This window comes from Hirundo rustica, chromosome 3, assembly GCF_015227805.2.
Source record: "Hirundo rustica isolate bHirRus1 chromosome 3, bHirRus1.pri.v3, whole genome shotgun sequence".
Classification (NCBI taxonomy): domain Eukaryota; kingdom Metazoa; phylum Chordata; class Aves; order Passeriformes; family Hirundinidae; genus Hirundo; species Hirundo rustica.
The window spans coordinates 57,122,218-57,149,561 of record NC_053452.1 but is presented as its reverse complement, the minus strand read 5'-3'; the positions used below and the strand labels follow the sequence as shown (position 1 = coordinate 57,149,561).

Genomic DNA, 27,344 nt, shown 5'->3' with positions numbered 1-27,344 from the left:
AGTTATGAAGTATTACCCCTCCTAGTTTCAGAGGTGACGAAGGGAAATTGTTAGTTCATGTACTGTAAATGCAGTTTCTGTATTTGTGTTTGTCCACTGAGAAAGCTTTCCTCCAACAGGGCTCACAGTGAGAAACCACAAGCTTGCTGAAGTACAGAAGAAATTGCACACTTACTTTTAGTAGCAAAGCAAGCTGCTTCTTTTGTTGTTCCAGTTGAGTGCTAACTATCTTCCAGCGCTCCTGGATTTCAGTGAGCTCTGTCTGCAGGACTGCCTCGGCTCCACTGTCAGCAGAGAGCAGCAGTTGCTTTCCAGCCTCCACAGTGAGGATGTAACTCCCTTGCTGCCTCAAGAGAACTTTCTCTTTAAGCTGAAAATATTAATAGTTTTCTGTCAGCTTTGTCCTTTTAATTACGTTTAGCACTTAATTACAATTCAGTAATTCACTCTCAAGCTCATACTTTAATTGGTTGCATATCCTGTCTTATGCATGAGCTACAGCCCAAATACTTTATCCTAACATTTTCACAATCATTTACAGAAGATCTTTAGAAAATTTCTCCAAGGAGATGAAGACATTAAAGATGTATTTCTCCCCATTAATGTCAGTACCTCAATTGCTCTTACAGAGAACGAGTTCCTCTAGAGCCTGTTATGCTTATAAGGGTTATTATTATTATATCCCTCTTCTAGCCAAGAAGCTTGAAGACACCAAGCTGCTTACTAGATATTGTTAACCTCTCATGAAGATGGACACTCAAGGAATCCTTGTCATCTAGTATACATTCCTCAAGCAGGTCATCACTATCTTTTCAAGACTATTTCAGTGTGACAGTGGCTGAAAGCAAAACCAGAAGCAAATGTGGCTTGAGAGCGAGGGCTCAGTAAGTTCTCTCTTTCATGTTCCTTATGAACTCCAGCTTCGCTTCCATCACACTTCTGATGCTATGCCAGTTCCAAAAAAGAACAGGCAGTTCCAAAAAAGAACAGGCTGAATCTAAGACATTTTAAAGAGTATTTTAAATGGTGAATTTAAATGGTGAACTCTGTAAAAAAGGCAGAGATCTTTTTTCTTCAAACACACTGGACTTACCTGCACTTCATCCAGCAGCACTCTTGCTTGCTGCAATGGGATAGGAACACTGCCCAGCTCAGTTACTGGCTGACAGGACATCTCCAGCAGCCACTTGCGCAGCTTCTCCGCCAGCTCCCTGTAGCGCTGCCACTGGTGAATCCGGCTGTCAATGATCCCCCTCATCTGCTGCGCTCGGCGAATTACTCCTTGCCACTGATTACTCAGAAGAGTCAGATTCAGATTAAATTCATCCCTATTACAAATAGATAAATAATAAAAATACACAGTCACCTACATACTTTGATATATTTGCTTAATGAAATACACTGAAGTCTCATGAAGGCTGACTGAGGATAAGAACTTGACACTTCACGTACTGGGAGAGTTAAAGGGATACAGTTATTGAGACCTTAAAACCCCCAAAAGCCTTAATGCACAAAACTCTTCTACCTTCTTCCCAGAAATACACAAAGAAAACCCACCAGTTTTGCCAGTCTGGATTAGTCAAGTTCATAGTAAACCATGAAGATTTCACAGTTCACCCCCAGATTTACTACCGAGTTCAAAGCAGGCATAAGATACACATAGCATTAATAAAATTCTCACATTCCAATAAACAGTTGATCTTAGTACCATGATAACCTTAGCAAAGTCAGCGTATATGCACAGGTGTGAAGCCACTGGTGTTCCACTGATTTTCATTCATTTGATCACAAGGATTTAAAATAAATTCCCAAGCAACAATGAATTCCTATTCCATCACATTAAGGCTGCAGGTGCTCTTAAATGGCAGACAGGAATCCCCCAGATAGAGGCAAATGTCCAGGTGGCATAAATCAAATGTAGTGACACTAAATGTGTCACCGCAGGCTCCTTTCTTGAAAGTGACATTTTGAAAATATATCAGAATCGATACACATGCAACACGCTTGATATTCCAGTACAGATCTCCAACAATCTCAGAAGGTGGTTGTATTCTCAAATGCATTCACATACCCCGTAGCATTCTAAACAATGTCTTAAGATCTGGCTAATTAACAGCTTAACCACAGTTACACAGCAACAGTAACTTCCACTTCAGAAGAGCATGATCTGAACACTGCCATCTGCTACTTTCTCTGTTTGGAAGTCTCCCATTAGTCTAAGAATAACTACACATAACCAGCAGCAGCAACAATACAGCAATGTCTACCTGTCATCCACCTGTCCTTGTTCTAGGAGGTGCTGCCCATCAGAGATAATTGAATGCAAAATCTGCTGGCGGCTGAACATCTCTGCCTGGAACAGCTGTTGTACAGGAGACAAGGATGTTAAAACAAGATCTCACATTTTAATTCTGTCTGTATGCAATGATAAAAATTATTTTTCATCCATTCAATCTTATTTCAGATTAATTCAATAGGAGTTTAGTCATTAATGGAAAGATACTGTAAACATACTGTAAACTCCCATTTTAGAGGTACTTGCTGCTTCTAGTAATTATTATTAGTGCCACAAGACCAATATTATAAAGCCAAATTATATCAACAGGGACTAGGTTTATGTTTTGGAGTACAGTTGATTGACATAATTTTCAACAAAATCCAGATAGGGTATTTTTTGCTTGGAAAGAAAGGGCACTTTTTATTTTTTGACATGTTTAAGAATTTTATAATATTTTGCTTTGTCACACAGACCATGTGTGATAGTGTTATGTAAACTTTCAATGCACTTTTACATTGCCAATAGAGCTTTAAAAGAAATAGACAGCTATGTATAGGAGCTAGAAAACAATTTTCCGCTTCTTCCAAGTTTTCATATTTATTTTCCAATTTCACCCACAAATAATAATGGCAAAATAAGCAACTACAAGACTTTTTAAACCCTCTTATTACTTAAATGTTACTTAAAACAAAAAATTACCTAATTACTACTTAAGCAAACATAACTCAAGTGTATATACTACTTAAATTAATTTTTTAAATCATCTTTTCTTTTAGTAATGGACCATATCTCTATGTAACATTCTTCAGGAATATTTTAATGTCAGTGAAGGTACACTCAGGCACCACTGGAACCACTCTATGTTCAAAAGGTTTACAGAGAGATTCAAAGAAAAATATACTGGCATGAAGCTTAAGATTTTTTTTTCTTGAGTTAGTGATGGTATTTGCAGTTGACAGAAGTTCACCCTTGCCTGAACTAAGAGCCACTATTCTCCACTCCTTTTAGATGGTGTTCCCACCAGCTCAAATTGTGATTGTACCAATCCCTGCATCTGCACCTGGCAGCAAAACATCCACTGGCACTTGAACATTTAAATCTCTCGAGCACACTGTACGTAGTTTAGGTCTTCTAGATGATACGGTAATTTTTCAAAATGAAATTTTGCCTCTCTGAATCACTGTGTTAACTCTGAAGTGCTACTCAGGTCATACATTTTCTCATAGAAAGAAACAGTGTTGTCAGATTTCTTTACAGAAATATTTGATACTGTTCTCTGAATACCTTGGCACTTATCATTGACTGAGCCTGAATCAGAGGGAAACTGAATGCTATTATTATCTCATGAATGAAGCCACAATAGGGTGGCACTAAGAATTTCAGAAAGCTGAGCAAAAAGGCAAAAATTTTACTTTCTGCCACATCTATTTTTTTCAAGTTAGGGGACATGAAGCACAGGAGGTAACAGTGTCTACCAGCATTGTTGACAGATAGAGACTAAACAGAACAAAACTGGCTGCAACTGGTTAAACAAGTCCCCCACTCAAAAACACCAGGCTTTCCTGCCCTTCCCCAAAATCTGAAAACAAAACAAAACTGAAAAGCAGCAAAACCAATTCCTTCAAAAGGGAAAATTTTCATACTTTTTTAGGAGGACAGGTGAAATAAAAGCTTATCAAGCATGAGGAACTCTGCTTGAAGTGGATGTACTCAAGCTCTACACAAAAGTAGAGATATTTCGGTCACCATTCACATCATTTCCATATTTACACTCTACATTAGAGGGCTACTCCATTACCTTGTACGACTTGTCACCCAAATTTATTCTCATATGTAGATCACTGTGAATCACAGTGTTCAAATGAGGAAGAAAGGAGTGCAAGTGTTGAAATGCACAACTCCAGCACACTGGGAATAAAATTTGGTAATTGAGCTGGCAAGGAACTTCCTTTCCTTGCCAGCATTCTCAATGCTTGTGTCAGTGCATTCCCACTGCGCAGGAGTCCCAAGCACTGTCCCATGTACTGGAGAACTGTGCAAGAGTGATTACAAGATCATCCTGGCAGACTGATGCAGATGTCAGTGTCAGCACATATGTCTGAAAAAAGCTATCACCTCCACCCCGTAAACTCCACTAGGAAGGTATTGCTAAACAAGGCCACTGAGGCAGTTGGGGTCTTCTTCAGGTAAGAAACCAGCAAAAGTTATGAGTCACTGGAAAGGCAATAATAGATCTGGAAGCGTTTCAATATCTATTCTAGGAATTCAGGTGGAAATGGAGTATTTTCTCATTGTTTTCAAAAATACAGAGCAAAACAATGTGAAAATGCATCTCAAGAAATTGAGATTTGACCCTTTCAGCCACAAGGAGTGGAAAGAAAGTTCTTAGTGACTAACAGGAAGCACTGAAAATGGCATTTGTAATGAATATATTTTGATATATGCCAAAAATAAAGTTAAAAAAATAAAAGCATGTTACTTTTTAAAGGATGAACTGCAGTACTTGGACAAACAGGTATTTACTGTCTTAATTCTAAGATGACTTTACAGTTGCAAAAAAAGGGCTTAAACAGAATGCCCAAATAATGTTCATCTGCACAGATCAAAGTTTCAGGAAAGAAGTAAGCTGAGATTTCAAGACAAACAAATGCAAGAAGATTGCCCTAACTCCCTTCAAATAATTATAGCTATGACTAGACACAACAACAGTAGGAGATTATCCACTTAGTAATGATTTCTGGACATTCAAATCTCAAAGACCTGAGATGTTTAAACTTACAAAGGCTGTCCAGTTAATGCTGGCAGCAATGAAAGGAAATGAAATGGATGACATTTGTGAAAGCAAAGGCAGTTAGATGTTAATGCAAACGTATGCTAAAAATGGTTGTGAATTACTTTTTGCTATCAGACACTCATTCAAACACAAGGCTGTGAGATATAAGGCAGGAGAGGGAGAAGGACATAACTCTTCCTGTAATCTGGCCTGAGTCTAGGGGAAGGTCAGCTGAAAAAGTTGTGGGAACTGAAACTACTGGGGCCACATGGGAGCTGTGGTATGAAAATTGCCTTCTTTTACTTGATCTTTACCAGGATTCTTGGCAGTAACAAGATGGGTGGAGAAAAAAATGTGCACCACTTGGTTTCACAAAAGAATCATAAACCCTGATCTATTACTCATGAAAACTCTGAATCAGTTTTTCCCGGCAGCAAAAGCTGTGCTAGCTCCTGATTTGTTACAAGCAAATGACTAGCATGCAGCAAAGACCGAACCAATTTGTTCTCCAAGGAGATGTTGGAGATCTGGTCTTCTCAAATGGAGGGAGGCCCCATGGTGAATTATATAACTCAGTACTTAACAGAAAACTCTTCCTTTAACATGCTTTTCAAATGCTATATGGATTGAAAATTTAGTAAAAAATAAACAAAATCAGAATAGAGATTTTCTCCAGTTATGAGTGAAGGCAAAGTGCCAAACAGCATGAGAATCATTAGGTTTTTAAAGGAGCTTTGGTCTCCTTGGTACAAACGAATCTGAAGTAGGCTAAACATAGGGGACATGCACTCATAGGCATAGTGATGCATTATACACAGGTACTCAAGTTGTCCTCCTGGTTATTACTGACATATTTGCATGCTTCTGTTTTAAAGTTTTCCTAATATAGTGCACTCAAATAAAATTCAAGGCATGCTATTGTAGCATTCAAATAAAGAATGTGCATTCCTTTTATATATAAATAGTATGTGTTTTAGCAATGCATATACATGATTACTTGCCTCGTGTTCCCTCTGTTGCTCTAAAAGCCTTTGGTAGTTTCCTGAAACCTCTACTGCCAACTTCTGCTCAGTCTGAACTAATAAATCCATCCAAGTCCCACATTTCTCCAAGAAGGTCTGCTGCTGCAGCAAGAAAGACTGCAACTTACTGAAAGAAAGAGAGATGGATTCAGGCAATTCCAAATCAGATGGTAACACCTTTCCCACCCAGCCGCCCCATTGAGTTTATTTAGTCAATACTTAGAAAAATAGCAGTCCTATTCGTTTCAAATCCTGTTAATTTGTGGCAAAACAAGCATCTCAGCTCAATGGCTTTGCTCGTTGCTTATAAGTACACCAAAGAAAAGGAACTTTGGTCAATAAAATACCTGAAACATATATTCTGCAAAAGGTATACTTTCTAACTTGTAGAAAACTGTAGAACAATCTTTATTTATCCCCACCTGAATCTCTCTGTAGTCTGAGATGAGATCAGGGACCAATGTCTGTTCAGGTTCTGCATCCTTTTGATTTCCTTGTCATTCAGAGGAAGCCTGTAACCAAGCTCATTAAGACGGTCCAAATCAGGGCTCATGCTGCTGAACTTCAGCATTTGACTCTGCAACAGACAATAAAAGTGATAATCAGGAAGCTCAGGAATTACATTATTATTGGCTTGAAAATGATGAACTAGCACTTAGGTAAACTTAGAATGGCCTTGGGTTGCCACCAAGTGGTAAGCAATATCTATGCCGGGAAAAAGTTCCATTTCCAGCTTTCATCTTCTGGTCCCAGACCAGGAGAAGACTTGTGTTCATGTTTAAAAGTGTGAAGAGACATATATTCAAATTGCACTGAAGTGTTCTGCTGAACTGGGGATTTACAGCTCAGAGCTGAAAAAGAAGGCTGGTATTCAGAGCCATACTATCAAAATAAGTAAGCCTTTTTCCTTTGTTTCCTAGCCTCAGATGTAGGCTAGTATTTCCCACAGAAATTATTCAACTTCTTATTTTTAGGTTTTTGTTTTGCATTACAGAAATACTTAATTCACTCCGTAAGTGGAATTCTCTCTGTAGTTAATCTTGATAGAAAAACAATGGAAGATTACAATGACAAAAACAGCCTATATGGCAAAGTTCAGCGACTTCCTGTCATGGCCTCTGAAAAAAGGATAGGGAAAAAAGAAGATCCACAAAACAGAAAAGAGTGCAAGACCTCCAATGGAGAACACACGGTACACACAATGAATGCCTCTTCAGCGTATCAGGTTACCCAAATGTATAAATTGCTTCATACTTCATTATCTCATCTCATTACTTCAATGAGATACCAATGAGACAGGAATCGAATAAATTCAAAACAGTTGTGAGAAAACGAGATGAAGGAAATCTCCGAAAACTGCTACAGTTTCCGTGCCCGTTTTGATCTGTTGTTAATTTTATTCTGAACAGTTTGACTGCCCTTTTCATCTTTACTCAGGGACAAGGTGACAATCATTCCTTGACTGCCATCAAACTTCAGGTTCTCAGTCTTACACTTCTCATGAGTGGTAATCCTTCACCGCCTACAGAATGCACGTAGGATTACCTGTGCATACCCTGCACTACAAATAACCAGGCCTAGAGAAGAACAACCCCAGCACTTCCTTCATTTATTAGTCACCTTGAGTTGCTCCATTCTACTCTGTATTGCTGAGACATCAGATGAGTGACCGGGATCCTGTTCTTTCAATGTTTCTTCTGCTTCTGTTATCCAGGTCTCAAGGACTTCCAGGTTCTTGGCAAAGGTTTGATAGTCCAGGACTCCAGCCTTGAATACAAAAGGATCCATAGTTTAAAAACTTCGGCTTCACAGCCTCCTTATTGACATTACACTCCTGCTTATTATCATAATAGATTTGCAAACAGTTGAATTGGCTAAGAACAATTGCAACTGCTGCTTTGCTTGCAGGCTGTGGAACTAATTGCATTTTTTAGGTTAGAAGAGGATTTTTTATCATAGCAAAGGCAACATTTCAGCAAACTGCATAAACATCTCTTTACCTTGAAACCAATAATCTTTTCTAACTTTCTTTTATGAAAGAAAAACTCCCCTTTAATTTATTGCCAGCAGAGACAACTAGTAACTCCCATTAAAATTTTAAATTAAAAACTTTTCTTGTGTTTTGTCTCATCACAGTACAGTGATACTATACTATATCAGACACTGCTGGATTTCTTGAGTAAATCCTCTTTTCTCTCAAACAGAAGCTGCTACCTTTGTGACTTTTTCATCCAAATAGTTTCCTACAGAATACATCCTTCCACTCCTTTTTGCTCTTTAGTCCCTTGTGACACAAGCAATTTGGCAACATCTACTAAAGGGGCTACACAAATGGTAGGCGTCAGTCTGGTAACTGACATTAACAGGAACAGCAAAAAATCAATTCTACACAATATTCAGAATCTCTCATTTCTTTTACTGTTGAATAAATAGGTGGGAAGAGTGGTTGTGGTTGTCTTCAGGGCAACAGTAGCTGTGGATCCAGCTGTTAGCACTACTGTTGTGTGCTGAAAACATGGCCACCTTGGCATTCCAGACAGATGTTGTCCTGCATGAGGTTTGCTATCCTTTCCCCCCAGAATTTGGACCTTCTTACAAGGTCTCTTTGATGGACTTGACTGTATTTTCTACTCTCAGCTTTGGCTTCCAGGGAAGCCACACTACCTTCTTCTCCCAGGCAGATTAAGCTGATGTATGTGTTTTCAGGGACCACAGGATGATCACCTTTGAGGACTGCAAACACTGTCTGCGTACCTGAAGTGCAGCCTGCTGCTTGCGGAGAGCCTGCTCTAGGGTTGACAGATTCTGGTTCAGTGAGAGATGATCCGACTGTATGGCTGCCGCCGCTGAAGCCTCCACCTGGCTTTTTAGCTCCTCCCCAAGTTCTTGAAGAACAACCAGAGACTCCCGTGCTGTTTTCAAATCTGTGAGTACATCCTGTGGCAACACATTGAATAAGGACATGAACAGTTAACCTGACATTCTGGCAGTGTCATTATCCCCTGATTTAAAGGAAGAATGAAACGACTGAACTCAGGCACTGTAAGGAAAAATTATATTTACTACTGCATTTCAATATCAAACTTTCCAGTTACATTCTGTATGACTTGAAGAATAAAAAAGATATGTCAAAGAATCTGTACTGAAAAGAACAGAAAAAAGACAGTGCTCAAGGACCTTTGAGCAAGACTGAGTTGATGAGGCAATAACTGTTGAAAGAAACCATTTGAATTTATTGACATGATGGTCCTAAGCAGTGGCATTCCTGACTGTGAATTGATTCAGGTGTAGGCCTCCCTTTTCTTCCTGCTATGATTTACCAGGGGGGCTGAAAAAATAACTTTTGTAAATGGCCTAACATAATTGTTAAAGAATGGGACATCAGGAAATAAATTATTTGAACCAAACAAATTAAATGTCAGTCCATGGGGCCTGACCATTGCAGCAAATGTTCCAAAAGATCATGAACACGTTTATTTTTTAAACATTAACATGTGTTTTTCTTCTCACTCCAACTGTTTTGCTTACAATAAGACATTTAATATTTTGTATTTTTGGTCAATGACACTTAACATTAACTTAAGCTCAAAAGAAGCAAAATGTAAGCACAGAGGGATGATAAACTATTCTGCTGCCTTGAGATACAATCTTGAAAAAGGAAGAATCTCAAGGTTTCAGAGTGAATTGTGTCCTTCCATAAGGAGGATAAAGACATCATTCTGAAAATGTGAACAGTCTTGATTGGTGGGAATACAGTCAAAGGATTCTGAGTTTCTTTCCACTATAAGGAACTCAAAAGACTTGGTAGAGATACTTTCCCAAGCATGAACACCTTCTTTAAGCAGGAAGTGAAGACTGAATCAAATGACGTCATTTATCCACCTTGTCCAGACAGAAGACTTTAGATACAAACAACATCACAACAACTAATGGAGGGACCAAAATTCAGAGACACGTGAGATTTGGGTAGCAGACATAAAGCTGTCTCTTCTATGCATAGGCTGCATCAGTAACATGAAATAGGTTAGCATACAAGATTCCAAAACACCAACTACAGAGCTGAGCAATAGAGAGCCTCTTGAGATTCTTTTTAGCCCACAGAGCTGAGAAAAGCTGCAAAGCTTAACTGAACATACATTGCAGTCCTGAATCCAAGTAGTAACTTCATCGTCAGCAATGTCTTTGCTGGTTGCCGTCTTCAGGAGCTCATTGGTCTGTTCTTCTCGCTGCTGGACCGTGGAGGAGCACTGCTGGTAGCAGTCCTTGTACCTCTGCCACAGCTGGAGCAGGGCCCTGCTAGCACGCAGCCGCTCTGCAATCTCCTGCAGGAGGTTGTTCCACCTGGAGAAGAAGACTGCATGAGTGATCGAAGCCTGGGAGTCCACAATAACTATCTGTGTCCCTCTTTCTGCTGTTTCCCATGGTCTCATGACTTTAAAAAAAATTGGTAATAATCAAGATCCAGACATATGGTGAAAAAAATACCAAGCCATGAAATTTCTGTTTCAATACCAAACCAGGCTGTTCTGAGCTGTCACAATGTGTGTGATCTGTGCTACATCTTGGATGCTGTTTATTAATGTTGGTGGTCAGAGCTGCAGCACACCTGGTGTAGTGAACCTCCCGCTATTTCCACTTAGTACCCTCAGCATCACAAAGCATCCATGACCAACCATGCACCGCCAATAGCAGATTCCTATGAGGGCCTAAGAGGCCCAGAACAGCTGTAAACAAGACACCACTTCTTCTCCTGCCATTTCCTCCCAAACTCTGACACAGTATTTAAAGTTGTAAAGCTCTGTGTAACTCACTTAAAAAATGCTCCGAAACATATTAAAAATCTTTATATTTCTATTATACAACTAAATATCTAATCTCCCTTGGAATTCTTTAGTATAATAATTCCCCAGTAAATTTTTTTCTCTAATAGCAACCAGGAACCCATGCTTTCCAAATGTGCTTGGTAGTTACCAAATTGCCTAATTGTTTCCTTTACAAAGAAAATCACAATATTTCTCCATTATTATTATATGAAGAAAAGCAAAGGGTTTGGATCAAAAATTCTGTGAGCCATCACTGAAACTGTTAAATGGGGTTAAACAATCCCTCCTTCCACTTCCAGTTTCTAGGATAGGACTGAACACAGATCAAAATAAATTCGGTGTGATGCTGTTTTCAAAAAAAAATCCCACCTTTCCACCAAACTATTTTTTTTCTTCTGGATCCTCCTTACCGTGTCTGAGTAAACCCTTTTACCCTGAATTCAAAGCTGGGGGAACTGTTTGCCAAGATACTGGTGAGGGGCTTGGATCTTCCTGCCTATGATGCCCTTCCTACAACTAGAAATAGCAGCCTAAAACTTGGGGAAGCTAATGCAAACCACTGAAACACTGCAAACAAAATCTTCAGACACCGTTCTAAAAATTTCAAGCACAGTATTATTTTCCAGCATGGTATTTATGAATCTTGGTTGGCAGTCAAGCACAGAGCAAAACTACTGACATTAATGCCCAGATGCTCGCTGGAGTAGGTATTTCATTTATTTTCAGTAGTAAATGAGAGTTATACTCCAGTACTTGGCGAAAGGAATAATCATGCCTGTTCCAACAAACCCCTCATGACTGCAAGAACTTAAAATAATAAAATGTAAGAAAAATAGGGATAATGGAAAACTAGATAATGGATAAACACAGGTTTGCTACTGAAATTAAAGTTTAACATATAGACATTTTCTACCTCATATTCACTTCTTTCAAAGTGTTGGTAAGTGTTTCAGTCACTGGTGGGTGACATTCTTTCAACAATTCATTGGTCACAGAACCAAATTTCTGTAAGCTATTCTCTTGTTTTTCCAATTCATCTTGTAGGCTCTAAAGTAGAATAATAAAGAAACAAAACCATGAATTAATAAAATTCCATGATGTAGAAACATTTCAAAATAGTATGCATCAATTGCACTCACAGACCATGAATGAAAACTTGATATAATGTGTTTCATAAAAATAGCTTGTTTAATATAAAGATTGTTCTTTGATTCATTTGATTTTATATCAAATAGAGAAAAAAAGTAAATTTTAATCTTGTATTTTTGCAAAATATAAAAATCTTCTAAAAGAAATCATTCTAAACAAGTACTTTTGTACAGAATGAGTAAGCACATGGACTGGTTCAGATTTAAAAACCTGACAGACTGATGAAAACTAACTAAATAGCATTTTCCTGTTTAGAACAAGACGAAAAAGTAACAACATAAAGAAAGCCATATTCTGAAAATAAAGGTCTTGCTCTTTCGGTTACCACCATGATGTATGTCTGTCAGGGAAGTGTGTTTTGTCCAGCAGAGGGAAATGAAGCTGATGAGGGGACTGGAGCATCTCTCTTAGGAGGAAAGGCTGAGGGAGCTGGGCCTGTTCAGACTCAGGAAGAGACAACTGAGAGGGGACCTCATTATTGTACATAAATATCTAAAGGGGACGTGCCAAGAGGATGCTTCCAGGCTCTTCTTGGTGGTGGCCGGCAATAGGACAGGAGGCAATGAACAGAAACTGATGCACAGGGTGTCCCAGCTGAGCGTGAGGAAGAACTTCCTTACCGTGCGGGTAACCGCGCACTGCAGCAGGCTGTGCAGAGAGGTTGTGGGGTCTCCCTCACTGGAGATACTCGAAACCATCTGGACACAATCCTGTGCCATGCGCTCTAAGGCAATCGTACCTGAGCAGGGAGGTCGGACCAGATGATCCACTGTGGTCCTTCCAACTTTGCCTGCTCTATGACCCTCTGAAAATGCTCCTTTTTCTTTTTTTTTTTTTTAATACTTAAATATTTTTATGCATTTCATTACAGTCAGAAAGCCCAGAAAACCTCACCTTTAGTTTATATTCAAAATCTTAATCATCAAAAAAGTAATTTTCTGCACCTATTGTTTTACCAACTCATTCTCTTTAATGTGTAAAATCTAGAAGAATGGCTGTAAAGTCCATTCTTGGATATTCTTTAAATTCTGGTTTTGAAAGTGCTGTCCATGCTTAGATAATCTGGATTTATATATGTCTGGAATGCAAATATTTAAATTATAATGGAAATTTAAATTTGCAGGAGATACTAACAGAACAGAATAAGAGTAACAGAAGTTCTTCTACTTCGGGCATTTTCAAATGTTCGCATAATTATTTTTGATTTCAAAGATGAAAACTTGTTAAAATAAAAGGGTTTTTATGTAATAGAACAGTAATCTGAATAATTGTATTTAATTAAATTATTTCCATTATTATTAATTTATAATTTTTTTAAAGGAATCTCCTTGTATTTTATGCTTTTTTTTATAATGGTAAATTACTTGAACACATCAGTGTCTCAGCTCCTGGAAAAAAAATATTTTTTTTGATCATCAAGCTACTGAAGGGTTGGTGGGGGGCTAAAAATATGATCTCAACATGCATCTGTAGCTCTGAAGCCTGATGAAGTAACATGAGGAACTTTAGTTTTAATGGCCTTTGGCATGATCTCAAATCTTTTAACAATTTGATGGTGTGGCTAAAAAATATAAAGAACGGAATCAAAAATCTAAAAAAAGCCCCAACTATCCCAAATTAGTTTTTTCTGCAAAATGGAACATGCAGTGGCTGCTTTAAAATGTGTTCTCTTAACAGTTATCTGCGTCCATGCAATTTCAGACAAAATTAACTCTTTTCACCTGAAGTTTATCAACTTGGACCTTCACAGCTTCCAGAGAACCAGTTAGAAGATAAAAACGGGACAAAGAATATCTGGCTTCTGTCAGGTAACTGTTCAGCTCTTCATAAGCCACTTTGTAAATGCTCCACTGATCAAGAACAGATTGCAACAATATCTTCAGCTGGCTAACCTGGGAGAAGGAGGGAATAAACACAAAAGCAAATTAAAAGCATTACAGCTACTTGGGACTTGTTTAAATTATTTTCTTTCTTTGTATCTCACATGCTTTGTGTCCTACATGCCTATCTTAAACCTATTGAAGGTTTTGTACAATTGTCAGCTGGGCTTACACGGGGAACAGCATAAAGTTCTACTTTGTTTTATAAACGTTGGACGGAAGGGACTGTAAAGATGTAAAAAATTCATTTTACTTTGGTCCAAAGCAGGATCAAGAGAAATTTGTTGAGACTACACCTACCCCTTAGGCAGGGAAATCAGCCTATGGAAATCAGCAGAGGCTAGCACTAACACACTGAATTTCTCCTGAGAACGCAGATGTTGATCAGACTTTGAATGCTGAAAATTAATGCTGATCTCTTCCTTATTTTGTGAGACTTGTGGGCTTGAAACGTTTATTCCTGACAGATAATTTGGTACCTTTACACTAACTATCAGGAAACATCTAAAAAGCTTCAATTACAATGAGTAAAAGCATTGTTGAAACAAGAAATATTATACCCATTTTATGTAGAGTGTACACACACACTTGGGGATTGATGGTTAGAGAGATAAAAAGAGGGACACAATTCAGAATCTCTTCCCCTACAACACAGAAGAAATCCACCATCTGCAACTGTTAATTCTCCCTCTCCTCCATGCCTTATTCCTAGAGCTGTAATTTTCCCCTTATGCATTTACCATGTGATCCAAATTGGCCCAGGAATGGTTAATTTCTTTCAGTGTATTCATAACAGCAGAAGAGACTTCTTCTTTCTTGTTCTGTATCAAAGAAAGACCGCTCTGTTCTACATTTTCTACTTCTTTTTCCTTTGTTCTTATTGATTCTTCCAATTCCTAAAAAAAAAAAACAAAACCAAAAACCAAAAAATAAAACCAAAAAACCCTGAGTATTTTCGCTTGCTTAATTGGCTAAATAATCCCTTAATATAGAAAAGATGCCCATAAGTGCCTTAGTTTAAAAAAATAGGGGACATGCTGGTATATTTTGACTTTTTATTCCAAAGGCATTCACAATTCATCAGCAATTTCATTGAATATCTTCTGTTCCCTTTGAAGTGTAGCAGCTTGTTCTTGAGTTAAACAGAAGCATGTCCTCTACATAAAACTTGTGTACAATTTTCTGCTGTCTTGTAAGAATAAAAAACTCATTGAAAATAGTCATTCCTACACCAGGAAACTACCTATATAATTGCACAGCATGGTGCAGGGAGGTGCAAGAAAGTCCTGCAGTGCTCTGACTCGTTTGGAAGCTCTGGGGCTTCAGGCAGCGCAAACACTGAGCCAGCAGAGTGGGACAGTAAGGCTGGCAGGACGGATTTGTGTGTACCTGTCAGTATGATACAGAAATCAGACTGTGACGTGACAGCAACCTCGTGTTGCCTCTACATTAACTACCATACCACGTGATCTCAGGTTGTTTTGTAATTTTCTGCAAGCCTCTCTTTACTGACAGAAACAGATGAACAGAGAAAAGAAAAGAATACAACAGAACTCTGGTCAACCTGAAACCCCATGTTTTACAATAAATTTCACTCCCTATGAATCCCAAAACACAACAAGCGAACCATTGCCATAAGAGACTTTACATTGTAGACAGCTGGGAAAGAATTTGGAGCAAAATTCTACCCAGTCTCTCAAACACTGGCTTACAGAATTTATCCCTGCACAAATACAACACACTTTTGTCTATATACATATTTGTGAGAGCATTTTTATGGCACTATTTATTCTTTTTTTTTTTTTTTTTCTGTATTATTTCACATTTCTTCAAACATCTAGCCATGACCTTGCTGCAGAGCACAGCCAGAGTAATACATCATTCTTTAACCAGCTGACAACAACACAAACACTTCTAAGTTGAACATAACAAATATGACTTTCCAAAAAGTGGATTTTTTCACTAAAAAAGTTATTTAGCTTCATACAAGGTTGCTTCAAAATTCAGAATGTAAGCTAGGCAAAAGTTTCAAACACCAAGACCAGCAAATATTTCTGGTTCTCTTTGGAAAGGGCTTTTTTATTCACCATTTAAAACTCGTAACTGAATTACAGATGCATTATTTTTTCTAACCTATGACAGGAAAAAATGGTTGACTTCACTTATTAATATGACACCAAGCAGCAACTAACATTGGTTAATAAATAAACTCCAGCTTTTGTACTAGCTGAACCAGGTATTTGGGAGTGCCTGACACAGTTATTTCTTAAACAATTTGTTTCTCTGCTGATCAAAGTCTGCCATTCATAACTAACTCCACAAGTGTATTTGCTAACTTCCCTGACCAAAAGGAACCAAGAAGGTGATAAATCGGATTCTGCTTTGAACTCCAGCCAAGCACAGATTGCTGATTATGTTAAGCTATGTTAAATTACCTTTGCTTCAGTTCTATGGGTTTATTGTGCTTAAACCATAAAGATACCTGAATTAAAATGGAGCACTTCAGACAGATTGAAAACTTATGTCAAAAATTTTAGAAAATAATTTGACCTCTAACATATCTGGCCTAACCACCCTATTTGCCTTTAGAGAAACAAAAGTGGGTTTAATATACTAGTGAATACAGAGCAAATTCTTTTATACATTTAATTTGAATTTACAGCTGTTCTCTTTGTGAAGAGATGAATGCTAGATTATATTTGTCCCATTAATTAAATTCATACAGGAGAGACATATAAATATAAACACATTTCCTCACTCCCTTTTATGGGGATGAGACCATCAAGATTTTGTGCATTCAGTTGGCCTGACAGAGTTTTAAATTTATCTGGTGTGAAATGTATTATATGGCATCCATCAGGACAAAATTTTTTTGAAAAAAAATTACGTGATGCCTGATATGTGTGGAGGTCTTGTCTATAAATTCAAAAATATCTGTTCTGCCTACATACCTGTAAGCTTTAACTCTGGCCTGACAGCTTCAAAGGTAAGCTTCTTACTATTTAAATATGTGCTACTCTGGGTAAGATGTTCAGAGACAACTGTGATACCCAGTTCACTGCTGTGTCATCCTTGTATGAATTCCATGTGAAAAACTGTGGTGGTTTTGAACTTACGTGCATTATGTATAGCCGCACTTTTCCTCATCTCATGTTTGCACATTATAATCATGACTCTCTTTCCTTTTCTGGATAGCTAAGTATTTGGAAAAAAAACCAAAAAAACCCACGAAACAAAAAAACCAGAAAACAAAAACAACAAAAAGCAGTTCCCAACTTTCTGAATGAAAGCATAAAACTCCCCTGGATTCTAGCATTTTTTTCTGAATAATCAGGTAGAACATATGAGATGGAAAAAGAATGGAAAAAAAAGTGGGGTGTGGAGGAAAGACAGTGAGAAGGCAGAAAAAACCCATAAGCCTGCCTAAACAGATATGACAACATATTCCTCTGACAACCTTCTAGTACAGTATGCCTGGCATGCTTTGAAATGCCCAGTGTAAAAATAATGATGACCTTAGTTGGTCTTAAGCAACTTTGAGATGTTATGGCTCCTTTCCCCTCTTTTATTGCTTGTACTTTAGGAATGAAATCTCTGCTTTACTGAAGTCAAGAAGAGCTGAGTCACTGACTTCACCAATATGAAGATTTCACATGGATTTATCAAGGGTTGCTTCAAACTCTCGGAAAAAGAACACTATTATTTATAAGTAGACATTACCTGACAGTCTTTCAAAGCATTCTGCACTGAAGCCTGGTCTCCAATTTTTTGTTGCTGTTTCAGCTTCTTCTCTTGGGTTTCAAACCAAGTTTTTAGGCACTGCACATTATTTTCATATTCTGTCCAGGATTCCTGCAGACTTTCCAAGAGCTGGATCTGCAAAGAAAAATGAGTATATACTTTCTCATACAATTATCTTTACTGTTGGGTCAATTATATAAATCACTAAAGACCAATACAAAGTAACACCTCCTCAGAATTCAGTGCTTTCAGAATTTAAAAACAGTATATACATTCAAATTTAAATATACCTAGTATTTTTAATAGAATTAGTAATAACCCTAGCTTAACTCAGCTTGAGGAAAAGAAGGCAAAGGAATCATCCCACTGTGCTGTCCACTCCTTATAGGGAGGCATGGGGAAAGTGGAGGCAGACTATTGTGGGAGATACTCAATAAAAGGAGAAGCTATAACAAGTTGCAACATGGGAAATCCTGACTGGGAACAAGACAAAAAGTTGTCCCCCACCAGACTGGTTAAGCATAAGCCAGCTACCCAGGAGAGTTTGTGGAATCTCTCCTTGGAAATTTTCAAGATTCAGATAACCACATCCCCTCTGATCTAACAGTAAAGTTAGCTCTGTTTGAGCAGGAAATTGACCTAGATGACCTGCAGAGGCTTCCAACCATTATAAACTTATTGCTCTGTGCATTTTAAAAGTTCACTTCAGAGCAGTTACATTTTTTTTTTTCTTTACCTTTTCTGTTATCAGGCCTTGCAAGATCTGCCAACGTCTGTTCATTGCTCCGAGCTGTTCTGCAAAATCAGTTTTGTCACTGCGTTTACTTTCAACGTCCTGGCTGCTGATTTGTAGCACTGACTGGTTCACAAAGTCGACAGTCAACTGTTTGCAATTTAAATCTATCTTGAAACCCTAGGAAAAAAACCAAAAACAGAATAAACAAAGCAGCACCTGAGTACCGTAATTTCTCACCTTCCTGCAAAACAGAGGAAAAGTTCAACAGCCACATCTTTATCACAGTTCAACTAGAAGGGGTTTTTAGCAATTGAAAAATTGCCAGGAATTAGAAAACAAGTGCCCCCCATTGCAAGCAAAGAGCAGGTTCAGCACCACTTGATAAAGCTCAATAGGCACAAGTTTATGAGACCTGATGAGATGCATCCCAGGATCCTGAGGGAGATGATTGATGTTATTGCCAAGCCACTTTCCATCATATTTTAAAAGTCACGGAGGTCAGGCAAATACCAAATGACTGGAAAAGGGGAAACATCGTTCCTATCTTTACAAAGGGAAGAAAGGAAGATCTGGGTAACTACAGACTGGTTAGGTTCACTTCTGTGTCCAAGAAGATCATGGAACAGATCCTCATGGAAGCAATGTTAAGGCACCTACAAGCCAAGGATGTGATCCAAGACAGCTGGAACAGCTTTACTAAGGGCAGATTGTGCCTGACCAGTCCAGTGGCCTTCCATGGAATGACTGCACCAGTAACAAGAGAAGACTGACTGATGCCATCTATGTAGAATTCTGTAAGCCCTTTGACACAGCCCCAAATGACATCCTTATCTCCAAATCAGAGAGACATGGGTTTGAAGGAGGGGACTATTCTGTGGATAGAGATTTGGCTGGATAGATGCAGCCAGGGAACTTTGGTCAATGGCTCTGTGTCCAGGCGGAGACCCGTGACGAGTGGTGTCCCTCAGGCGTCTACTTTGTGACTAGTGCTCTTTAATACCCTTACCAATGACACAGTGAAATCAAATGTATCCTCAGCAAGCCGGCAGAGGACTTGAAGCAGCACAGTTGATACAACTAAAGAAAGGGATGCCATCAAGGGGACCTGGACAAACTTCAGAACTAGGCCCATGAGAACCTTATGAAGTTCAACAAGTCCAAGTGCAAGGTACTGCACCTGGGCGGGGGAGATGAATGCATTGAGAGCAGCCCTGCAGAGAAGGACGTGGGAGTTCTCATGGATAAAGAGCTGGACATAAGCCAACAGGATGCGCTCGCAGCCCAGAAGCCCAACTGCATCGTGGGCTGCATCAAAAGAGGAGTGACCAGCAGTTGGAGGGAGGTGATTCTGCCCTTTTGCTCTGCTCTTACAAGACCCTATCTGGAGTACTGCATCCACTCTGGCAGATTTAATAAGGTTTAATAATGTGCATATTACTTTAGATTTTCCTAGAAATTAAGGTAAGCATATTAAAAATTATATTCCTGCCATAAGCAAACAGCAGACTAAAAGTAATTTTGGCTTCTTTTCCACAGTATCAAATATTTCACAATTCTAATTTGCATACAATTCCAACCATTCCACAAAGTTGGTGAATTTTTTTTCCCCTAAATCACTTATATTTTACATATTTCCACATATTTAATTATGGTAATAATGGGGATAATTCAAAAGGAAAATGAGTAATATTGCCACTCAGTACCTTGTACTTCTGGATGTAACCCTGAATTGCTTTCTGTCCTACTACATTTTTTATATTTTCTTCATCTTGCTGAATTACATTTTCCATCAGTGAAATCCAGCTCATAACTTCAGTGATGGCATGGCGAGAAGGAATTTTGTCCATCTGGAGCTGTCGAGATAACAGACTTAAAACTCATGTTGTGAAGAAAATGGGCAAGAATTCCTTGCTTTGCATTAACACAGTTTCAGTACTTGATAGAATACTGCTTGCCTGCATTTAATTACTCGAGAATATGTTTTACGACATTTTTAGGTGGACATACATATTTTGCATTACCAGACAACTCAGCGAACTACAGAATTCTTGTAGTGCATTAATTTGGTTTATATTGCATTTCATTTTTATATTGGGTTTTGTAATGATTTCTTATGTACCACCCTGTTCCCCTGGAAAATGTATCACGAGGTTTGTCCCTGCTTGGTCCCGCCCATCCTCCCACACTGAAATTCAACCCAACTCTGTTCTACTCCCACCTTACCCCTGATTGGGTAGTGGCTTGTCCCTGCCTCTAGCCCCGTCCCTCCTGGGAAAAAGCCCGAGGACCAGGTGGAGAGCTCTCTCTCTTGCTCCGGGACTGGGGGAACCGGACTGAGCTCTGGACTCTGCGGGGGCAGCACCCCAGAATAAAGCCGTGATTCCCCCCGGACTAAGGGCTGACTCTTTCCTATTGCCATTGACGGACACCTGCTCTCTCTAAAGGAAAAGGTTTGCCTCCCTGGGATCTTTTGGGACCCTGGGAAGGAAAATTCCTTCTGGCGTGGTTTCTCTCTCAAGCTAGCTGAGGCAAAAATGGAGCATGGGCTCTGGGGGATAGAGAGAGCCACTTCACAGAATGACACTGTTTTGTTAACTATCACAGACTCAGTTAAGATTAGTCACCCTTCCTCTCTCCCTGTAAATAGCAGTAAATTAGTAAACAACTCTGAGAGCATTCTAAGTTTTAAATGAAAGCAACACCTTATACTGATAACCCCCTAGCAACTATATATTAAGGCAACTTTTCAACCAGTATAATTCTCTAAGTTCAGAATTATAGCATCAAAACCCCAAAACTACACAACCAAAAGCCTCCTTTCAGATCTATTTCGTCTTTCACAGACTTGAACCTAACCTATTTAATTTGAACAAAACCACTACCCAAACCTGACAGGGCACAAGGATGTGAAATCCTTTTTTCCAGAAAGCACACCAAAGTGTTGAAAAAACCCTCAACTGTTCTTTGGTTAAAATTTAATAAATGTAACTATGAAGTCTGGAACTAACACTGATGGGTACTAGACAGGCAGGATTTAAAACTAAGCATAAGTTTTCCCACAGTAAAACAGGAGTAACTTTTTTCTTATCTCTGCTCACATGGACAAATTGAGAAAGGAAGCAACTAGTCAGTGCCAAGTGTGTAGTCTTAGTTTTCTGGAATATCAAAGGCCATGGCTGGCGTTCTTACCTGGTGCAACTTCTCTTGTACTGCTGGGATTTGTGTGAGCAGCTCTGTCCACTGGGTTTCGATGTTGGACAAACCTGCACGCAATGCAGCTGTATCTACTTTCTTAAGCCTGAGGAGTTGGTTCCCAGTACTCAGGACTGAAGATTTCTGTGATGATTTAGCATCTACTTCTTTTGAAAACTCCTGTAAGCAGAACCATTTTTTGTGAAAATAATTAAGTACTTTTTTATTTTACTTGAGGTTTTAGAACCTCAGAATGCTAAGAATGTTCTTCTTTCCCTTTAAAATATATACTTCCTACTAATATTCACCAGCTATACATCAGAATAAGTTAGAACAAAAATTGTGTTCAGTCATAAAACCATTTTCTGTTTTCAGAATCCTCAAGATTTACAGTCCTTGTATATATCAAAGAAGCGCTTAATGGGCATACACACCAACATTTTAAAGAACAGCTTACCGACATACTCATCAATGATGAGAAAAAGTATAACCATTTGATTAATCAAGTGTTTAACTGTAACTGGAGAGAAACAGGTGCCCCAGGTTCATGAACAACTTACCAAAAAGGAGTTCAGGTGGTCTCGGACAGTTTCTAGCTCCTGAGGAACAGTCAAAGACTGCTGGCTCCAAAACTCAAGTCGTTCCTTTGCAGATTGCAACCACTGTGTCAATTCATTTGATTCACTCTGATACCTGGAAAGATGTTTAAAGAAGACTGAAACAGGCATCACCATTTCTTGCCTCCAACTGAGCAGTATTTCCTTCATGTGCTAGAGGAAGATGATGAATGCCAGATTTGAAATTTAATTTTTATCAAATTACAGAAAAACATAATTTAATTTTGCAGACAGGCATGGTATCAGGAAGCTCCTATTTTAGCCACTATGCTCACAATTTCTAACAGGGCCTTAGTTTTGCCTTTAGAAAAAAATTTCATGAAGGACAGTAAATAGGTCATAAACGTCTTTGGACAAGCTGTAACCCTACCCAATGCACATAAACAGACTTTTCACTTCTATTAGAAGGCTCAGTCTTCCCAAATCTTTATCAAAAAGTATCTCAGAGCATAAATATGAATTTTTTTTTTCAGAAACAATCTCCATATCATTTCACATGTGAAGCAACTGAGATAACAGAATATGAGTGTCCACACATAAGCCAAAGCTTATGTTCATCGACAAAGCTTTTAAATTAATTAGATTAATTAATTTCAAAAGTAGCATATGAACATTAGCAAGGTAGTGAAAGTTCCCTTCCACACATGCAATGGCACAGACCCACAAAAACCCAGAAGTTGCAATGCATCCAATAAAACATGCTGAGGCTATTCACATTACCCAGCAAAGCACACAACTTTTCTTATCAACCTGTATGCACACAATTAATCACCTGAGAAAGTATTTTCTGATTTCCTCACACCAGCTCTTATCTACATCTTTTATTACAAATGAGAGAGTATAACCGCACTTCTGTGGAACAGAAGATCAGTCAAATTTTGACATACAGCTCAAAGTACTTCCTTTTAAATGTTGAATCAAATATGTCTGGGTCCAGAATAGCTTTGACTTGAAAAGCACAGGTGAAGAACTTTATATTTACCATTACATCAGCATTACCTTGTCCAGTGCTTCAGTATTGTCTCCAGCCTGTGAAGCTCCTTGGTGACTTTGCTGGTGTTACTTAACCAGCGTTCTCCTAGTTGGTTCAGCTGACCTTCGAGTTCTGAGCAGCTAGCAGAAAAAAGGAGCCTCTTTCCATCATCTAGCACTTGGTATAATTTAGGCTGGTATTCAGTCAGGTTAGATCTCAGATGCTGTAATGACAGAGGAGATGGTTAGATAGCTGCAGGTCTCTTCTGCCACACTTTCTCAACATATATATATCCTTTTAATACAATTTGTTGCATATCCAATGCCACCACAGAACATCAAAACTTTCCTCTGCTCCATCTCTAGAACACCCCAAGAACCATCATGCAGATAATCTGCTCAAAAGCTGACCATGCTGCCACAAACCCAGTCATGTCAATGTCTACTGGTTCCTCCTTATGAAGAACTCCTCCTTCATATAGATATTCTGTACTTGAAAAGAATCTTTGTGGGGCAACACCATTTCTGACAGAAATTGATTAAAATACGAGAACTTATTTTACCATTTGCTGAAAACCTACCAACTACTGCAATGAACTTTAAAGATGTCCAATGTAAAATTATTAACAGTGGATCCCTCTTCAGTCCTCCCAATGACTATCTTCAACTCTCTGGACATCTCACTCTTTTACTGATCTACCCTCCTGCTCTTCATGGATACAAAACAGAAGATCACCCCATCCACCCAAACCCCTGAACACAGACACCAATTTTTTACTGCACAGGAAAGCAAAAAAGGTAAGGAAATGCTGTTGATACTATAACCCAGAATGAATCTGGAAATGAGACAGATTTAATTTAAATGGTGACTTGTGGATGGGTAAAGGATTTGTACATGTGGACAAATACACCTGGTAAATTCCACTATCATTACACAAATAGTATAGATTTTAAAAATATCTGTACATTGGTATAAGTTTGAGTGTAAAATATACACGCATTCCCATTTTTCAGTTTTGATGAAAGTAATCTGAATATAAAAGGTACAAAACTACCAATATTATAGTGAGTACATGAACTTTCTATTGTTTTTATTTCCTCTCTCACAAAACCAGAGTTTTTAATAGATTAAAAAATATATATGTGTAAGTCTGTGTATTTACATGTAACATATATACAAAAAAAAAAAAAATCCTAGACGTGGCTTAAAAAAATGCTAAGATAATTATAAATTTATTATAAAGGATTTTAAAGCTAAATGTGGTGAATTAATAAAATCTATGAAACAACAGAATACAAGAACCTGGATTTGAACAATGTAGTTTATGTAACTGAAAAGAAAAACAGAAGAAGAAAACTGATTTAGGACCAACACAAACAATGCCTGCATCAAAAAAAATCAAAACAACACCCCCCACAAAACAGATTGCTTAAGGTGTCCTCATACCATTGGAAAAGCAGAAAGCTGTCTGGTAAAGCAACTAAAAAGATAACAATACAAAGTCAATTTTCAAGAAAAATCTGACAGACATTTTTCTATGGAACAAGAAAGAGAATGAAAAATCCCCAAATAAAACATCTAGTATAAAAATAAAACACTTGACCAAAGAAACAAACAGGATGTGTGTATTTAAACTACTTATTGCATTTGGGGAGGAAGGCAATTTGAGGAGCCACAGGCTGATCAGGCTCATCTTGCTCTCTGGAAAGATCATGGAGCATATCCTCCTGGATTCCATTTTCAATGACAAAAAGGATCAAGTGGCAACCAGGACTATTCAACTTAAATTCACTACCAGCCTTTTATGACAAAATTACTCCCTCTTTGGATAAGACTGGCCTCAGCATGGCCTTTGACACCATCTCCCACCGGATCCTCCTCTAGCAGCAGAGAGATTTCAGTCTGGATAAATGGACTGTTTGGTGGGCTTGAAAATTACCAGTCTCAATGCTAGTGATCAAAGGCTTGATGCCTGGCTGGCAGGTTGCAATGGGCAGAGTATTCCACAGATTATTGATATTTTATCCCAAATGTGTTCAACATCTTAATGGCATGGATCATGGCAGATAGCATTTGCTCAGTAAATCTGAGGACAATGCTAATGTAGAGAGAGTGCAGACTGATTCCAGAGACTCTTTACTAAACTTGAGGTTGGAGAAAGCAGGAAACTTGGAAGGCTGAAAAAACGCAACTTCTGCATCTTGAGCTGACTAGCTGTGTTTCTCAGTACAGGTTAGGAAGGAAATTGGTAGCGTATTTAACCCAGCAACTTATAAGGCAAGGCACAGCACTGGCCTATATTAGGACTGTGAACAACCATATGAAGTTATTTTATTATCCTCATCTACATGGTGCTGATGAGGCCACATCTACTCCGTCTGATTGTGCTCTGACCCATTCACTCACTGAATAGAGGAAGAAGCAAGTAGTCAGGGTCCAGTGTAGAACTATCAAGTAACTTAGGGACCTAGAGCATGTGTCCTTCACAAAGAGGCTTTGGATCGACAAACAGGAGGCTAAGGGCTGATCTAACAAAGATCTACTGCTGTATGCAGTAGAATTAAAAAGAAGATAGAGGTAAATGCTCCTCAATTGTGCCACACAATATAAAAGGACAATGGTGACAAGCTAAAAGTTGATGTTACTGACTGGGCATTACAGAAAACCTTTTATAGTAGGTGGTGGTGCAGGACTGCAACTGGTACCCCGGTCGCTGTGGGATCTCCATCTTTTGAGGTTTCCAAAGCTGTCGGTGATTCAGCCCATGACAACTGTAATGCTTCAGGTGGGAGGCTGGACTAGCCGACTGTCAGAGATCCCTTTAATCCCTCTTTTCTGCAGAGAATGTCTACAAAGCACCTGAAAAACTACACCAACCTGGAAAACAGTAATCCGGTCTGTAAGCCTGTCCTCCGTCTCCTCTACCAAACCAACAGTGGGGATGTTTCCTTCAACAGACTCCAGTTGTCTGGTGAGCTCCTGGTAATCTTCATCCAGATGCATCCAGGTCTACAAGCACAAATTATCCATGTATATAGTGAATATAGTATATATATAGTGAATATAGTGTATATAGTGAATCTGAATCTAGAAATATTATTATTTTTTTTTTTTTTTTTAAATCTGAAATCCTACAGCTAGCTCCATGGCTGTGAAAGTATGGAAATAACAGTACAAATTTGCAGTGAACCTGTAAAAAGACACCATCCCTGTGCCAAACTCAACTTTTGGTAAGAACACATGGATAAAACAGTCATGCTCTCCTTTTACAGCTTTAGCTGTAAAGCTAAACAGCTCTCTAGACTTAGAGGAACACAATTTGTGCCACCTGAAGGTCACAGAAGTTAAACAGAAAAGACTGCATGTAGTCTATCAGTACTTTGTGTGTATGAGAAAATGGACTGATGCTCATAAATTCTGTCCAAGCACAGGAAATCAGCATTATAGAATATCCTGTTGTTTGGTCACAATGGAAGTACAAGAAAAGGACACAGAAATTCTCACCTCTAGAATGTATTCCAGTTCCACACCTCGTTTATGAGCCAGCTTTAATACAGCTGAAGCTCGTGCCATTATTTCTGAATGTGACTGAGTTTCCTTCAAGAGAGCCAGGCTACTCATCTTTCGAAAAAGTGTTTCTGTTAGGATCATATGAGACTCCAACCCTTGAAAATATTCCTGAAAAATTCAGATGTGAGGGAGAACAGAAAGTGCAATTGTTATTCAAGTAAATTCATTTCTAGTAAAAGAACATTTTAAGACATAAGCAGTACAATCAAGTATCTACACAGAATTAGGTAAACCCTTCACTTCACAACAGTTCATGAAATCCAGTGTAATTTAAAGAGGACAATGTTCTATTTAAAGAAAGGAGTCAGTCATTCTTTCCACACAAATTCCATCCTGACCCTCATTCTAAAAACAAAACCAGCTTAAATCAGAGAAACAACATCAAAAATTCCCGCCTAATGAAAATGTGGAAAGTACTTTTCCTGTTTGTGGGTGCTATTAACAAATGTAAATTTCTGTTGAAAATAAATGGAGTGGTGAATGAAGTTGGTAGGTAGCATGACAGGACAATACTAGGAGCTTGTTATTAGAATAATGAAGAAAACGCATTCTATCTGGGCTCACCTTCAACAAAGCATTTGAAACTCAGT

The 27,344-nt window shown here is 38.5% G+C and overlaps 1 protein-coding gene across 23 annotated transcripts in view; it reads right to left on the bottom strand.

Moving 5' to 3' along the window:
• Nucleotides 1–27,344, bottom strand: part of SYNE1 (spectrin repeat containing nuclear envelope protein 1) — a 301,821-nt gene that overhangs the window by 41,756 nt on the left and 232,721 nt on the right. For all 23 annotated transcript variants that reach the window (XM_058419844.1, XM_058419842.1, XM_058419859.1 and 20 more), the window contains 19 exons: nucleotides 26,689–26,862; nucleotides 26,062–26,193; nucleotides 23,211–23,407; nucleotides 22,155–22,287; nucleotides 21,592–21,774; nucleotides 20,106–20,255; nucleotides 18,403–18,579; nucleotides 17,646–17,801; nucleotides 14,666–14,821; nucleotides 13,767–13,937; nucleotides 11,810–11,943; nucleotides 10,210–10,414; nucleotides 8,828–9,010; nucleotides 7,694–7,840; nucleotides 6,496–6,650; nucleotides 6,053–6,200; nucleotides 2,268–2,362; nucleotides 1,094–1,328; nucleotides 176–370 (listed from right to left, as the gene is read on the bottom strand). In XM_058419844.1, coding sequence (XP_058275827.1) covers nucleotides 176–370; nucleotides 1,094–1,328; nucleotides 2,268–2,362; nucleotides 6,053–6,200; nucleotides 6,496–6,650; nucleotides 7,694–7,840; nucleotides 8,828–9,010; nucleotides 10,210–10,414; nucleotides 11,810–11,943; nucleotides 13,767–13,937; nucleotides 14,666–14,821; nucleotides 17,646–17,801; nucleotides 18,403–18,579; nucleotides 20,106–20,255; nucleotides 21,592–21,774; nucleotides 22,155–22,287; nucleotides 23,211–23,407; nucleotides 26,062–26,193; nucleotides 26,689–26,862 — 3,126 coding nt within the window. The remainder of the gene's footprint in view (nucleotides 1–175; nucleotides 371–1,093; nucleotides 1,329–2,267; nucleotides 2,363–6,052; nucleotides 6,201–6,495; nucleotides 6,651–7,693; nucleotides 7,841–8,827; nucleotides 9,011–10,209; nucleotides 10,415–11,809; nucleotides 11,944–13,766; nucleotides 13,938–14,665; nucleotides 14,822–17,645; nucleotides 17,802–18,402; nucleotides 18,580–20,105; nucleotides 20,256–21,591; nucleotides 21,775–22,154; nucleotides 22,288–23,210; nucleotides 23,408–26,061; nucleotides 26,194–26,688; nucleotides 26,863–27,344) is intronic.